Source organism: Osmerus mordax, chromosome 1 (assembly GCF_038355195.1).
Source record: "Osmerus mordax isolate fOsmMor3 chromosome 1, fOsmMor3.pri, whole genome shotgun sequence".
Taxonomy (NCBI): domain Eukaryota; kingdom Metazoa; phylum Chordata; class Actinopteri; order Osmeriformes; family Osmeridae; genus Osmerus; species Osmerus mordax.
The window spans coordinates 14,095,829-14,112,602 of NC_090050.1; the positions used below are offsets into that span (position 1 = coordinate 14,095,829).

Below are 16,774 nucleotides of genomic sequence, written 5' to 3' on the forward strand. Positions count from 1 at the left end.
GAACAAGGCCCCCCTGAGGGTTTGTGTACAGACAACTCTTGGTTTTCTGATGCAACTTGTTAGGATGGTTTGGGACTTTGGAGCATGCTTCCCTAATAAAACTGGTCATGGTCTTAATGTGCTTTTCTTCACACACAAAGTTATTTTGTACACCACAGAGGACATCTGACAGCAGCACTACGCAGGTTGGACCAGTGCGTTGAAAATTGAGCCCAGTTACAATTACCGCACTCTGTAAAGCCCTGAGGCACAGACACCAGATAGTCCAGTTTTGAGGTGTATGGAGTCACTGCAAATGACTCACACCTTAATGATACCATTAACCACGGATACCAGACTGGAGCATCTGTTACACTATCTGACTGTAACCTCTCCAGGCCATATCGGCCGTCTGCCTGTCTGTCTGTGTGACTGCAGAGGGGTGGAGGTGACTGCAGAGGGGTACAGCTTCCAGCCCTGCTTTGCTCTGCCAGGCATGTGGCTGCGACTGCTTTGGCTTAAAGTGCTTGCCCCCTCTTCCCGTCCTTGGCCTGCTGCCTCTCTGCTTGTCTCTCAGGCCGGAGCGGCAAACACAAGGCCTGTTTTATCATGCAGAACAAAACCCCCATGAAACATTCGCTTCAGACCCGGCCCCAGCGTCGGAGCAGGCCGTGTGAGGGATGGACAAGAACAACTGTTGTCCCCCCTCAGGGTGAGGAAGGAAGGTGACAACCTGTCGGAACGGTGCATAGCATCGGGCCTGTCAGTCTGTATATAGACCCCCCTCAGGTACAGTGGTAAAGGGAAAAATAGAACCCACTTTGAAGCCTATGCACCTTTACCATCATAACATTCACTTCATACATGATACATGATCCTGTAGGGGCCTCAAGGCAGGGCTTGGAGAGACTTTTCACACCACAGAGATCACACAAGCCCCTTACACCTCCCCTCATAGGCAGCCCTCTGCCCATAAGGCAAGGAATCTTTTAACACAAACCACAATTACTTGTACCAGGGAATTTACTACTATGGTTCCTTTCGTGTAATGGCAAATAAACCCATTGTAATTCTGAAGAGGCAGCTGGTAAGAATGGATTCAGTTTTAAGAGAGCTTTGTACTGTAGAATCTGAAACGGATGCCTAACATACAATGATTTAACCGTAGTGTTACTTGGATGGAGTTGCTATGGGGATGAATGCCAATGGTTCCATGGAAGTCTGTTATCCTGTTATAGATTGCACCTTCAGCAGCGGTCATACTGGTTTGTGAGATGTACACAAACAGACTCACTAACACGCACTAATTGTCAGTAGTTTTTTGTTGTTGACCCCTGCCCTTGGTGGAACGGTAGGAATGGGATTGAACAAAAGAACCAAAGAATGCGTGTGTGACAGGTGCACAGCTTTTTCGGTCATCTGAAACATGTGCTCTTTCCCCCCCCCCTCCATGTGATTGTTCTCTGTGACCAGGGTGTGGGAGCCTGCACGTGGCCTGTACAATGCTGACCCACATAAACACTTTACACATATGCCTCTGTCCCAACCAAAAATGGAGTTAGTTAGATCTGGGTCCTAAGGTTTCCTTGGTATTTAGTCTTAAAATGCCTTAATTATTGCCTAGAAATATAGATATATCTTACATGTACAGACACAGTTTGAAAAGTTAAGTAAGTTGCTGACAGGGCCTCCTCATTCACTTCAATATCTGTATTTCTTGGACGTGTTTGAGAGTTGCTTGCTCTGTTCCAGTCCATCACAGTCCACACTGTAAATGGGGTTTCTGTTTCTAGTCACACACGGCTCATGAAGCTACTGCAGAGCACACACAGTTCATGTCTTCACTCTTGTTTTACAATATTTAGATAAGCTTGTTGCCTAGGAGCAGGCGGTCTATTTAGACTTTGAACATAACGTCCAATGACACAGAGCGCTGTCTGGGCCTGATTATTACTGCCTTAATATTGAGGTTCGTGCCACTGCTCGCAAGGCTGCAGCAGATGGCTAGCAACTCATGTTTGAATTGCAAGGTGAGCAGGGAGAAATTTAGCTTGTTAGCCTTACTGTGACTTTTTGTTTTTAAACTGTGTATCTGAGGAGTAAGGATGTATTTTGTCTCCAGATAGGAAATGGCAGGTCTGGAAATACACACAGGCGGACTTTGGCACTTGTTGCTGTGGCTGGTGAACTGAACTCTAAGATTACCCAGATGAATGGCAGAGCCTGTTAGAAACGGCAGCCTCAGGTCCTCAGGGGAACTGACCAGAGACCAGCTTAGAATAGCCTGTTGTTAGGCGAGGTTAGAGGTTAGTTTACGAGAGCAGTAAATGTGAAATGGGAGTTAAGGCTCGTCACTGGTGCCTATTGTCTCTCTACAAATTAATTTGAGAGCAAACAAATACTTAATAATCCCTTATTTAGCTACACGTCTGAGTAGGTGCTGTCAGTGAATCAGAAACAGCAGAATGATATTCGAGTGATGAGCTCCTCAACAGCCTTGACTAGATGAGTTGATGACACACTCACTCATCTGCCTTTTCTCTGACCATTGCACTTTAACGTTTTGTCTCTGATTTCTTTCCATTGAAAAAAAAAAAAGAAAAGTTAAACTAGCTCGGAATTTGAGGTGGACAGAAAGCCAACATTAAACAATGAGAGAAAGCTGCGTGGTGCCCTATTTTGAGACATTGAATTGTCCACTCCTATGTTTTTCACTGCTGGGAAAAGTGCCATTTACGGTTTCTTTCTAGAACAATGGAGCAGATTCCATGACCACGACGGTGTTGTTCTCCGCTCCAGGAAATCTCTATAAGATCAGATGTTATTTCTGGACTATGGATTTTATGACTGTAAATTACAGTTGGATGAAATATTCCTTCAGAGCAAGATCTCTAACACTTTGGCAGCAACAGGATGGGGAGAGAGATGGTCTTCCCGTTTTGGTGCAGCGTTCCGACAGGTTTTCTGTGTTTGCAGAGGTGTTATTCTATTTGACTGGACTTATTTTTAGTCATCCTAGAATAACCATGTGCTGCAAAATGGTCTCCTTGACCCAGATGGGAGACAAAGAGGCAGTGTGCCGTGGGAGATGATGGTCTGTGTTATCACATGAAGAGTACAAGACTAAACACCAAAGCTTATTTGAAGGCCATGTTTTTCCACTTGCTCCTAAGCACAACCATAGTTGCTGTATTATTTCTGAGCGTCATGTTGAGAGATTCCTACCCATGTTTAATGAACTGCACCCGCTGAATGGGGTCGTTGTCATACCGAGAAGCCGTCTCAGGGTAGAACTCATGTCTGCTTCAATGACATTGATCAACCCTGAGGTGAATCAGGTGCTATGTGCGTTGGTCACACTAGCACAAGTGTAATGACTTCATATTAGATTGTTACAAAACATTTGCAGTTCAAGTCTGAGTTCACTGAGGCAACGCAGACTGCATTCCACACCATTAGGAGCACCCTCAGTGAGTGGTCTCAGGTCACAGGGCTTTCTTAGTCAGACTTTGTGTTAAACTGTGGGGAGTCAGGTGGCTGAGCGGTTAGGGAAGCGGGCTAGTAATCAGAAGGTTGCCAGTTCGATTCCCGGCTGTGCAAAATGACGTTGTGTCCTTGGGCAAGGCACTTCACCCTACTTGCCTCGGGGAGAATGTCCTTACTGTAAGTCGCTCTGGATAAGAGCGTCTGCTAAATGTAAATGTAAATGTAAACTGTTCTGTCTTCCCGTTCCTTCATGAGAAAATGACCAACAGTACGACCTCTATATACCTATGGAGTGACAGACGGTACCAGCCACGAGCCCCAGACTCCCAGCTCTGCGCTCGTACACAGGGTGTCTCCCTTGTAGAATGAAGTGGGTGAGGGATGTCACACTTCACAACGTTAAACACAGACGTGGGGGGAGACCATCTCCTAGCAGCACTCCCAGAATACCTCTTCCAAGAATTTCCGAACATGACAGCCAGTCTATCTTCCAGCTTATCTCTGCCTGTCAACAGAAAACCCATGGCTTTACTCTGATATGACTACTGTTTATTTATCCAGAAGGAAGGGCCCTTACGCAACCACTAACCCCGTACTGTTTCTCTCCCGTTTACGATGGCCTGCGCCGCTGACCCTTGAACCCGGGTTTCCTGTAGGAGCGTTCACGTGGCATGTTCCTGTGCACACGTGTTCATATCTGGGGTTTGGCTCCCATCTTTTTTTCTCATTACAATAATGTAATGCCAAACACATGACTGGGAGAAATTCAGCATGAAGGGTTGTGTGTGTGTGTGTGTGTGTGAAAGCCCCTATAGGGACTTTAGTGCAGTGAGAGGCTGAAGGTTTGGTCGTTTGGGGGGATGCTGACTGGCTCACTCTGAACGTCCCATTATTCCATGTTTTTCCCACCCATTAGCTGTAGATCTGTCAGCTTAAAAGGCGTCTGCTCTGGTAGAAAAATGTGCCTTTTTCCCGGTCCCTCTTTGTGTGTAGTCACTAGCCAGACAGGTTAACCTCTACCTCCATGATGGCAGCTCTTAGGAGCAACACACACACCACACATGGACGTACACACATCTCATCTATATCATCCCTTCTTTTACACACACTCGAGAATAAGAAATGACCAATCTACTGTTTGTGATGCGCTCGTCACTCGATATGGGCTAAGATTCCCCTAGTCACACTGATTACATGTGAGCCGTGAGCCTCGGTTCTGAGCTTGTTGAGTGTCGGAGCAGATGGCCTCTCCGCTCCTGTGTGCAGCGTGGACCAACACTGGCAGGGGTGGCGTACTCCTGTGCCCCTCCACGTCAGCCTGGCTTTGAGAGGGGCAACGTGGAGAGCTTCAGCTTGATGCTGGACGAAGACATGTACACCTCCGAATTAATACTGAGTTTGTCACTGAGTGCATAGAATTTGATTCGAGAAGACTTTTTGATTGAATATAAAATGGCAAGTAGCAGTCTGGCTGTCGTACAGCAGAGACGACACTCCTGGCAGACCTGCTTGGCACTGCTTGTCTGTGGCTATTTCGGAGGCTGGGAATAGGGGTCTTTCTTGGCGAGAGCACCAGGAACAAATGTGTGCATTTGGTCACAGTATCCCCCTGCCCCCTCTCTCTGCCGCAGGTGGCCTGGCTTTGGGCATGTGTCCTAATCTTGTCAGTGAAGAGAAAAGAGTCCATCCCAATAAAACAATTCCTCACCCTTTACCCTTTCTGTTTCATAAGCTGTACCATGCTGGGAAATAATTATATGATTGCATTAAAGGCACAGTGAATGGGATATTTCATAAAGCAATTCCACATTTGCTAAATACTATTTTATAAAAGGTATCTCTACCGACTACCTTAACACCTCCCGCCTTTCTCCGAAATGTAGTTCATGGTACCATTGTGTCTGAGCCTGACGGCTTGCCCTTCTTCTCTTTGAAGCATTGCTCTGTATCGTGTATGTGGATCAGTCTGTGTTTCTGTAGGTCATGCTGGGTTAGCTGCTAGCGCTGCTCAGCTTTTGTGGTGGTGCTGGGAGCGGATGGTGCTCCTCAGGGCTGCTGGCCGGGCCTGCTGGCCGGGCCTGGCGCTGGTCCTGGTGCCATACCGAGCGTGTCCACCTGTCTCTTAGTCAGAACAACACACACTGCTACTCCTGCTGCTCCTCTGCTCACCAGAGAGGTGACATCACTGCTGAACCAGCGTTCCCCGACACTCACACACAGATGGATACATGTGGTGGACACAAACATTCCCTCCTGCTCCATATGGCCTGTGGCCACGGGGTTTATCCAGGGACACTGGGGTTCTGCGGTTTGAAGTCTGATGTCCCATAAAGCGATGATTGCCTGTAATCACTGGTGGTCTTTCCTTCTCTCTGCTGTCCTGGTGACTGTCTCTCCTGTGTCTTATTTTCAGCTCTGATTGGGTGGAGATCCTGGAGCCCCGCTCCCGGGAGCGCATGTACGTGAACCTGGCCACCGGCGAGTGTGGCTGGGACCCCCCCTTGGGCGCCCCCGTACGGCAGGCCGACGGCAACCAGTGGTGGGAGCTCTTCGACCCCCAGAGCGGCCGCTTCTACTACTACAACTCTGTTGGCCGCCGCACCGTCTGGCATCGCCCCCAGGGCGGCGATATCGTGCCCCTGTCCCAGCTTCAGGCCATGAAGCGCTGCTCGGAGGCCAAGCGAGCAGGGGGGACCGGAGAAAGGCATCCTGGGACGGGGAGTATTGGGAGTATTGTGAGCCAGGGACGCCGCACCCCTCTGCCTGAGCAGGGCCCGCCCAGCCCCAGACCCCCTGACATCAGCGAGAAGGAGAACACGGAGCCGGAGCCAGGCCCGAGGGTGGACAGCAGACCTCCGGGAGACGGCTCCACGGACACCAGCAAGGACCCCCAGAGGTACGTCCCTTCAATCTGGTGTCATCACCCCACATCACCGTGACACAACAGGAGAGAATGTACTTATTATTGTTATTGGAAGATCATATTTTCATGACCCGAAACAATTGACCAAAAATTGTATACATTAGAAAACGTATTTTGACTTTTGATCCGTCCGATCCATTTCAAACTCCTTTTTATTTTCATTCTCACTTATCTTAACGTTCCACATGCTTGTGTTTCCGTAGCATCGCCTGTGAACCGTACTTGGTACTTTGAGCAAATTGCTTCCAAATGCGAAGACAGTGTGCACTTCTATTAGTGTGCATGACATTTACCCCCACATGGCTGTTTGGATAAAGGCCCTAACAGTAAGCCTTTCAGAGACCCCATCATGTGCTCTGCTCTGTGGCATAGTCCAAACCACCATGGCTCCCTCAGAGTCAGATTCCAGGCATGCCAGTTGTATTTCCTCTGGCCCTCGGCCACCAGGCCAGTCTTAGTGCCCCTGTGTGTTCACCGCTGTCTCTCTTTAGTCCTATATGCACATTTCATTTCTAAAACAAACCCAGGTCCCTAACCATGAAAGACAAGGGGCTCCCTGGAGGAGGACATTTGAATCACCGCAGTTCAAACGTGACCGCATGGGTTCCTCCCTTGATATCATTTCATAGTCAGATTTGTGTGTTTACTAACCGAACACACGTGAAGGGGCATGTGAAGGAGCATTGTCCGTCTTGGGTCAAACCGTGCAAAACAGCTTGGTTCTAGTCAGAAACAGGAGGGCCTGCTGTTTACAGAAGGTCTCCTGTGGAGTCCAGAGGTCTTCTCCTCATCCTGGATCATCCCCTGCCATGTGCTGGAGCTCACAGGCACCAGGACGAGCTCTCTCTCCTTTGACCCCTGGCCCTGATGATTACGTAAACTGGAGGGGTAACAAATTGCTCGCCCCTCACTGTTGGAGAGCCCAAAGCCTCCTTGACTCCACTCAGCTTGGTGGTCGTCCCTAATGACTCAACTTTTCCCAGAAGTCTCTCTGTTTCCCCAAAACAATGGACAGCTGTGTCTTTGAGGCTCACATGGGCTGTACACCCCACTCAGCCATATGGTGTTTCTCCCTGGTCTTTCTCTGTCTCTCTTAGCAAGTAATTAGATACCACCATGTAATGAGGAGAGACTCTGGAATGTGACAGCGCAAAATGGATCAAAACAACTCAGTGGTTTCATGTTTGGGGTTCGGGAGGAACAGCTCTTCTTCAGCTCTGTCTAACTTATTGATAATGACATGGGTGAGCTGTAAGGAGCCTCAGAGGAGGGAAACCTTAGCAGTTGTGTAATGGTGTGGGGTCAGAGTTGAACAGGGCACATGTGGTAGGTAAAGGTGTTCCTGAAAGGGAACATATGTAGACAGTTGATTGCAGATTTTTTATGGAAAGTCTTGGGGGCATTTTCATGTGAACATCGTCAAGTCATCAGATTTTCAGACGCCCCAGTTTTATTTTGTTCTTACTTCCTCTATTTGCGGTTTTGGTGATATACTAAAATCTCCTTTTAAATGTTCTTTCCTTATTAACCTTGTTGACATATTTGCCTGAAGTTGTGCTATGCTAGAGAATTTGTGCTATGCTTGAACATTTTATCTGGCTTTCAATCACATGAAAATGTCCCCAACTCTCCCCACAACATAATATCAGGAACCAAACAAAATGAAAGCAAAAAAACATGTTGTCCACCATACCATGATGATACCCATCTGTCTGTTTTCCAAAATCACACCATCTATGTTATTCCACACAGCATGTTTTATGGATACAGTTTCCTGGTGTGTACATGTGTGTGTACATGCATGTGTGTGATGAAGGCAGCTCTAAATCTGTTACTCATTGGCTAACTCTTATCACATGATCTTGGACTTTCTGGGTATTTTCACACTGTGGACCTCACCAGGAAAACACCGTAAACTCCAGGGCTGAAACATGTCCCTAACATGTCCTAGCAGGGAGCTGATCTGTAGGAAATAAAAAAGGTTAAAGCTGACAGTGGCTTTCTTCTTGTCACATCTGTTGTGGATTTCCCCACTGTTACCTCTGAGCTGTGTGTAAGATGCCTTGCTTCATGGTGTCTAATAAGTTACAGAAAGTGGCTGAATTTAAGGGGAAATGTCATGCTTGTTGTGGTCACACAGCAGAGAGGTGTAAGATAACCCAGAAGTGACCTGGGATGGTCCACGTTAGGGTCACAGTGCACCTTTGTCCTGGGTGGGCTATAATAAACCACTTGAGGAAGAAAGGCCCGCAGTTGAGCACAAGTTTCCCCAGGGTCAGTGGAGCGCTTTCTCTAAGAGGAAGTCAGGAGCTGCTCAATAGTGAACAATGCTGCCAAATCAGCAGTGTTTTCCTTCTCATTTAGCCTCTAATGACACAGTAGTACACATCAGTGATTTGTGGTCTTCTGTTTGAGGCATTCAGACAAGAGATCAAACACACTAGGAACTTGCTGTTCTGGATTGTCAGCTATTTTATGCAGACAGCTTCCCATGACATGTAATATAGATGTTTCTATTTTGGTCCCTTTTTGAACTCAAACGCATTTTCTCACAGTTTGTTTCTAGATTTTTGGGAGACAATCTCTTAAATCTCAAATGAGACCAGACAGAGGCTTTTCCCCTGTGCTTTCTGTTTCTTATGTTTGGAATTTTATTAAAAATTGCTTGTAGATGTGGAAAAAATCCCCTTACACCCCATGCAAGTCAAATTTAAAGTGAATAGTGTTTGAAAGGGGAAATCACCAGTAGATTGATGTAGGAAACGAGGAGGAGTCTCTGGTTGGAATAGTGTATCGTTTTAATGAGTCACACATTGAGTGGATGTTTACAGGGACAACACAAGCCTCTTACACTTTCATCTCCCTAAACATGCCGGACTAGCCGCAGCTTTTTACACACACTTGGAAACAAGACTTGTAGTCATTTTATATCCTCATTCCTGGCTTGGTAAGGTTTCTCTGCTCTCTCACCACATTTCATTTAAGTTGGCCTGGATAGTTGGTAGTTATTTCAAAGTAACACTTTGAACTTGGTGGGTTGCGATCTAGTTAAATGTTACTATGTAAATGGGTGTTCATTGTGACTGTCCTTATTTCTCTCTGTATCCCTTTATCTAGCTTGTCCCAGTTTTCTGTCTCTCCCGTGTGAACGCTCAATTGTATGGTGTCCTTAGAACTAGATTATAGACCTACTGTTTTATGGTTGGAACTGGAGCAGAAAGTACAGCATGTGTATTTGAAACATTCTATAAGGGTTTCTGGGAGGCTTTCAGTGACTCATGAAGGGTCAGTGGCTTCACATGTAAATAAGCCTTAGTCATGATTCAGGCATGACACACAAATGCTGTATAGTTGATCCAGTGTATTGCCAGTGTCTGAACAGTGTCTCTTACTACCTATACAGTAGTATGAGCACCTCCAGATCTGTTTTGTAGTTGTAGAAAGTAACATTTTAAACTGCACTTTTACACACTGTATCTGTAATCCAAGAAGTGTGTCCTGCTGGGCTATCGTTTTACGTGAACAGATGTGGGCTTGTCGTACACATTCGGGAGGCATGTCTCTCTGGCGTCAAGATGTGATGGCCTCTGTGTCACCGTATCCCTGAGTCATGGAGACCAGCGCTCCCGGCCGTTGTCCCTGGCCCAGGCCAGGGTTTCCTATCTGGGTGGTTGGATGGAGGGTGAGGTGGGTGGGTGGGGATCTTGCCGGAGGTATGTGCAGCTGGTAGACACGGTGGCTCAGGAGAGGGCGGGGCGTAACTTCAGCTGCTAAAGGACAGCTGGGTCCTCACTCTCAGAGGTGTCTCCAAGTCCCATGTCTCTCACTGCTCCTTTAAGTGTTTCTCAGGCCTTTGAATAGACTATGTCACAGGGCTTGTGTGCCAGTGTAGTGTCAGTGTATGCCATATGGACTGTACATGTTTATTGTGGTCTGCTAAACGCTAAGGGTGTGCCATGTTCAGCGTCGCTAGAACGGCCATGACATTGTCTCAGTGAATCCTCTTTGTCTCTCCGTTTCCTTCCTGTGTGCAGATTGCGAGGGGTCTGATTGGCCAGACTGCCAAGGTGTTTGTGTGTATAGTGCCTGGCCTGTGTGAACTCTTTTCCTTTTCCTGTCTGGCAGATGATAATAATAATCCTGTTTGGTCCCCACTACTCCCAGGGGGTATATTTAAGAACGTCCCAGTCGATATCCCTATCCGCCACACTGACTCACTTATTCCAGGAAGGATACAGAACTGGAATATTTATTGCAAAATAGCTTATGTATATTAATACGTTTTTGCGTCAACCCTTATATTTAGTGCAGCAAACAGACTGGTCAGGGGCGTGAGACACCAGAGCTACCAAGACTAATTGAAATTTGCTGACCCATAAGCCAATCGAATTACTCCGTTGGGCTCCAGAGGACTAACTTCATTTCTTCTGTGTTGTCCTCACATGTTTGATGGAATGTGTGTTTGGACAAGAATGGCTGATATTCAAATGTGTCTACACATGACCTTATGATGAATTGTGGAATTTATAATCTCTCTTTACAAACATCTGAAAATACATGTCAGGTACTGCAGTTAGCATGATGTAGGGCCCAAGAAAGACTGATGTGGCGCTTTCTGTTATATAAGAATGTGTTTGTTTGAGTTAATCTGTAGGTTGAGGTGCTCTTTCAAAAATTGGCCTCAACCTTTGCACCACCCCCCGCCCCTCGATTGCTGCCGTTTAGAGGCGTTGCCGTGACGATAGCACAGTTATCCATTGTGTGAGGCTCCTCACCACCCCAGAGGCCCCAGAATGAGCCCTGAGGAATGCCAGCGTTCCCGCTCATTCCCCCTCCGCACTCTCCCACGACTAATCCTCCTCTCATTTACACACTCACGCCGGCCTTGCTCTCTCTCTCTCTCTCTCTCTCTCTGCTTCTCTCACTCTGGCTCGCTCTCTTTCTGTCTCTCGTCTCTATCTCTCCTCCTATTTTCTGACTTTTTTCATGTCTCCTCTCCTTCTCCACCTTCTCTCTCTTTCTTTCTCTCTCTTTTTACAGACAGAGTGTCAACGTTGACCACAGTCCCCATGTGATCATGATAATCATCTGTAGTCCGCTCAGTGCTGACACTCCACACACTGTACCAATGCTGGGGGGCTCCATGCATTAGCTTGCACCCCCCTAGTTTGGACAATGACTACTGAACAACAGACACAAAGCCAAGTGAAATCCTCATCTCAGAGCTGGGAGCCAGACCAGCAGACTCATTCAGTTATGTGTCTGATTTCACCCCTTCAACCACAGCCAGACTCAGGATAGAGTTTCTGCTTTTGTTTATTGGCATTTCTGAGAGGGCTGACACAATGTACAGAGAACATGGGTCATTTGGCATGGGACTGATGGTGTTCCACCCGATATGTGTGTGGATGTAGGATCTAGAACATGCTCTACTGAGTAGCAGGATGGCTACTCCGATCCAATAAAGTTCTTTATAAGGCCTCCATGAGGATAGTCTAGCCCTTATGTTCCGGCCTTACTCCTGTGTGAACGTTGCATTAAGCATTTCCTGTGTGTGTGTGAGCTCCCTCCAGGGGGCCTCACAGGACAGGAAGTAGAGGCCACCCCTCAAACCAGGCACATAGATGGAGAATGAGACTACTCATTAAATATACTGTGTTAGTCACCTGACATGTTGATACAACAGGAACCTTACCATGAGTAGTACCATTTTCATTGTGTGTGTATGTTATTGTTGTGTGGTCGTGGTCACTTTTCTAGAATTCTACCACAGTAATTACCCATCAACGGTACCCCAGTAAACTGATTACGCGTGTTATTCTTTTTGTCATTCAATTATCTGATGATGGTTTGGTTTGTCTGTCTGGTTTTCTTTGTGGTGACACCACTAGCCATGGACATGACAGCGGGAAACTCATGTATTTAAGAGATGACAAGCAGAAACAGGTCTCCTGTTCTTTCAACCCAGCCAGCTCTCTTGTCATTCTCTCACACCTTTCTGTGAGAACTAACAACATGAAAAGTGTCAATTTGAAGTGGGTCCTCAACTTGGACTGTCCCCACATGTGTGTGTGTGTGTGGGGGGGGGGGGCTGTAAACAGGTTTGATTGGGCTTTTGTGGCATGAAAGGGAGAAGAGGATCCTTGGAGTGTTCCCAGCAGCACCAGGGTGCCTGTGGTGCTGCCAGTTGGCTCTGAACCAGCTGTTTATAGACTTTGGATGGCGTATCTGTGGAACCGTTTGAAGTGGTTGTTTACTTTCAAACCACTGAGGTGGCGTGACTCACTCTGACACAGAAAGGGTGTGAGAGAGCAACAAAAAGAGAGAGAAGGCTATGCAGTGGCTCGGGGGGGGTGGGGAAGTTTGCCAGGAGTCTGAGAAGCTGCGTTCCTGGGGGGATTGCTTATATTGTTACAAAAAAGATGGGATGTGGGGGGGCTTTCTCCGTCCTCTTCCTGCCCTCAACTTAGCTTTCCAGTGAGCCCTGAGCGTAAGAGGAAGCATGTGAACAGTAGCACCATGTTTTTATTTGACTGACTAAGGACAAAAGGTCTAGGGTTTGACAGACGTTGATTACTGTGCTGAATTAGCTGTAATGTAGAGGAGGTGAAGGTAAGTCGCTTCATTCAAAATTCTTAATCTGTGGCAATAAAACTACCGGTAATGACCTTTGTTTCTTAAACAGAGGCAGCTCCTTTTTAGAGCTCAAGGATGTTGCATAAATCACAGTTTGTCATATAACCTTTGACTGTTCGTTTTACAGTTTGTCGTAAAGCCTTTGCATGTTAGTAATGTGTTGATTAACATCAAGCTGATTTTGACTATCTGAGAACATTAGTTGGATCAAACTGAAAACAGTGTGACCAGATTGATGGCAGATGGCTTTCTAGTGCTGGGATTATCATTCCTTTAGATTGAGACTGTAATCACGCTCTCAAATTTCGGTTTCAGGAATCACATAAATCATTTGGAGTGGGTCAGCTAGCTCTGTCGAGTTGCGCATCAAATGTGTTAAATGAGGCCATGTAATTAGCTTGACACAAATGTATTGGGTTGTTGTTCAAAGTCTAAAGGGGTTTAAACACTTTGGGTCATTTTCCACACTTCTGGTTGAGACAAAAGCTGGGATTCTGAACTTGCCTCAGTTAGATGACTTGACCTCACACTATATTTTGGGGTTTTTAGTTTGCACAATAGACATAGTTATTGTCTCATGACTTGAGATGTCATGGCTTTCTAGACTATAAAGGGAACAAAAGGCTTCTGAGGGTCAGTGAAACTTTTTACAATGTTCTGTAAAAATGTGTGGAGCTATTTTCCCAAGCCAACTGTGGAAGTTCAAGCCAGAGGCTTCCAATTGGAATTCAAAGAAAATGTTAGTAGACAGAAGAAAATGATGACATTTATTAACTCTATCAATACTCTAGGTTAATATATGAATGTATTTCCTGTCTCTGCCAGGGACCCCTCACAAAGATGGCAGCCCTCTCCGGGCTCCAAGGCAGCCATGTTGGTGAAGGTGAACAGCGTCAGCAGGACACAGCCAGGAGGAGCCTCTAGTGCTGCCCTGCAGCACCAGCACAGCACACACGCCAAACCCAACAGCCACAACACCTTCACACTTCTCCCTGTCAGTAGCAAGCCCCCGGGGGGCCACGTCTGCTCTGCGCAGGGCTATAAGACTGCCCCTTCTGGCAAGATGGCTGCCGATGCCCGTCAGGCTCACCACCTGAGGAAGGGGAGTAACGGCAGCTTCTGTCTGGTGACCTCCGACCATGGCCACCCTAGCCCTGGCCCTCAGAGGTCCCAGACGAGCACCCCGCGACCTGTTTCTCCCCAGTATGGCTCTGGATCTCCGCTCTATGATGACCCAGTGTCAGAGTGTCCAATCTATGACGAGCCCCCAGTGGACATGGAGGTGGAGGGGGCTCACCTCCACAACGGACCCTCCCTGCCCCGCCTCACCCCCAATCACAGCCTCCAGAAATCCAGGCTCCTCCAGCAACCTGGTCCCTCTCACTTAGGCTCCAGACACAAGAGAAACCCCTCTGCCTCCGACTACAGCCCAGCAGGCCTGGAATGCATCAAGCACATGGTCAACGTAGACCCCAAACAGGGGATTCTGTCCAGCTCTCCTGTCCCTACACGCACCCCCTCCCCAATCTCTAGACCTGACCCCCAGGCCCAGCCCAATCCCCAGCACCAGTCCCAGCCCAATCCCCATCACCAGTCCCAGCCCAATCCCCAGCACCAGCCCCAGGCTCAGCACCAGCCCCAGGCTCAGCCCCAGCCCCAGACCCGAGGGCAACAGCGAGAGAGGGAGCCCGGGACACCTGGCCCTAACACCCTGGAGAAGAAGCAAACATGGAGGGCCCTGGAGGCCACTGTGCAGAGAGCCATGGAAGCACGCCACAGTAGACAAAGTAGCCAGGCCTCCCAGGACTTCCCTACCCCGCCTCCACAGCCTGCAGCTACCTACCAGGACTCTGGCTACTCCACCGGACCCTCCCCAAGCCTGAGGAGAAAGAGCCGCAGAAGAGTTGGGGCCGGGGGTCGGCCCGGCTCAGTGGGCAGCAGCGGGGAGCTGTGTGCCCTCAATGAGAGGCTGATGGCGGAGATGAGGGAGGTTGTGAGCCGCTCCAACACTATGAGGGAGGTTAGGGCTGACTCAGAGGTGGGGGAGAGAGGGGCTGTGCCCCGGACTCGCTCCCCAGCTGAGTCGCTCAGGTGGTTTGGAGGAGGGAGGTGCTCATCCAGGGAGGATGTAGTTGCTGGCGCTGGTGCCAGCCGCTCGTTGAGCAGGGTGGGTAACCATGGCAATGCGGCCTTGAACCCACTGGAGATGCCTGGTAGGCAGAAGAGGACCTACGAGAAGGTGGACACTCTGGAGACGAGCATCGCCAGCCAGGCCAGTCTGTCCTCCCCAGAGACCTCCGGACCACCACCCCAGGTATGGTGTGCATGTGTGTGTGAGTGAGAGAGACAGAGAGAGAGGCAGAGAATAAGATAGTCATTCCCAAACTGACTAACTAGACATTGTCAATTCTTTAAATTCATTTCAACTCCATTTGTATGCCAATTCTTGTGTGGTTTATTTGGATTCAACTTAACTTACTCATATCTGTCCGTGACTACTTTTACCACCGGTTTCCCTGTATAATGTGAGACCAGGTTGAGCTCCCAGACCAAAGTGTTTTTGAATATTAGTTCTCGTTGTTTGTGCAAGATCCAATTTGTAGAAGTCCTCCCTAAAAATGTTTCCAGGTTAACAGATATTATGGAGTGCTAGATAAAAGGATAGATTCATTTATTATCACACACCACGTAAGTTCATAATGTAAGACACACACACACACACACTTAAATGTAAACAAAAAGGAAACTTGCTAAGTGTCATGTTATTACAACAAGTTCACATGATTTGAATTAAGGCGACTATTGGTCTGCTATGAACTGTTACATAAGCATTAGTGTTTATCCAGATCTGAGTCTCAGAGCTCTGGGAGCTACTCTCACGCTGCTTCTTATTCCTATAAATCACACCCTACCCATCCGTACAAAATATGAAGCTGAGAAAGTAAGATTACATGGCCTTCAGAACAGATCAGTGTTTAACAGTGTAACGGTCCAGTAATGTGATGTGTCCAGGCCTGACAACAAGCACAGCCAAGCATCAAGATAATCAGCCCAGTGGTACCTGTCACCCTCTTACTGTCCCCCACCTGTCCAACACAACAGGCCCTTATGTCCCCCAGCTCCCTGCCCTGGAATCAGGAAGCTGAGCCAAGCCTCAGAGATCCAGGACGTGGCAGCCTCTAGTCCGGAAGGAGGGCTACTGCGGCCCATATGGCGCAAGCTTAGAAGGGAGAAGAGGTAGAGAGGTGGTACGGCTGCGGCGATCATAGCCATTTGGCCTGGCCAGGGTAGAACTAAGAGTGGCCCCCTTAAGCCTGGCCAGGAATGTTCTACAGACCTCCTGTTACATCATCATACACTGTAAAATAGATTACATTCAGACTGCCTGTGCTTAAAAAGCAACACACAGACACACAAGCACACTAGTACACATTTAACCACACACACATATGGACAAGTTGGACAAGGCTTTGTTGAGTTTTCCAATATTATTTTATCCATTACATAGTATAGGAACTTGGAACATTTTCTTATTTTTAATAGACCTGTGGTTTAAGTCAATACAGAAATAGAATACCCCCATGTCATGGCTCATTTGGCTCAGCTATCTGTATGAAAGGAAAAGGTGAAATATTAGAGGTATAAATCATATGTAGTTAATGTCCCCTAGCCCAGTCAAAATGATCCCTGGTTTTATCTGAGCTCATATTATTGACCCTTGCCACCATCTCAAGACTGCTAGTACATGAA

General features: G+C 47.6%; 1 protein-coding gene across 2 annotated transcripts in view; it reads left to right on the plus strand.

The window, feature by feature from the left end:
* arhgap46a (Rho GTPase activating protein 46a) overlaps positions 1-16,774 on the plus strand; it is a 28,212-nt gene that overhangs the window by 4,460 nt on the left and 6,978 nt on the right. For both annotated transcript variants that reach the window (XM_067240982.1, XM_067240983.1), the window contains exons 2-3: positions 5,879-6,361; positions 13,850-15,338. In XM_067240982.1, coding sequence (XP_067097083.1) covers positions 5,879-6,361; positions 13,850-15,338 — 1,972 coding nt within the window. The remainder of the gene's footprint in view (positions 1-5,878; positions 6,362-13,849; positions 15,339-16,774) is intronic.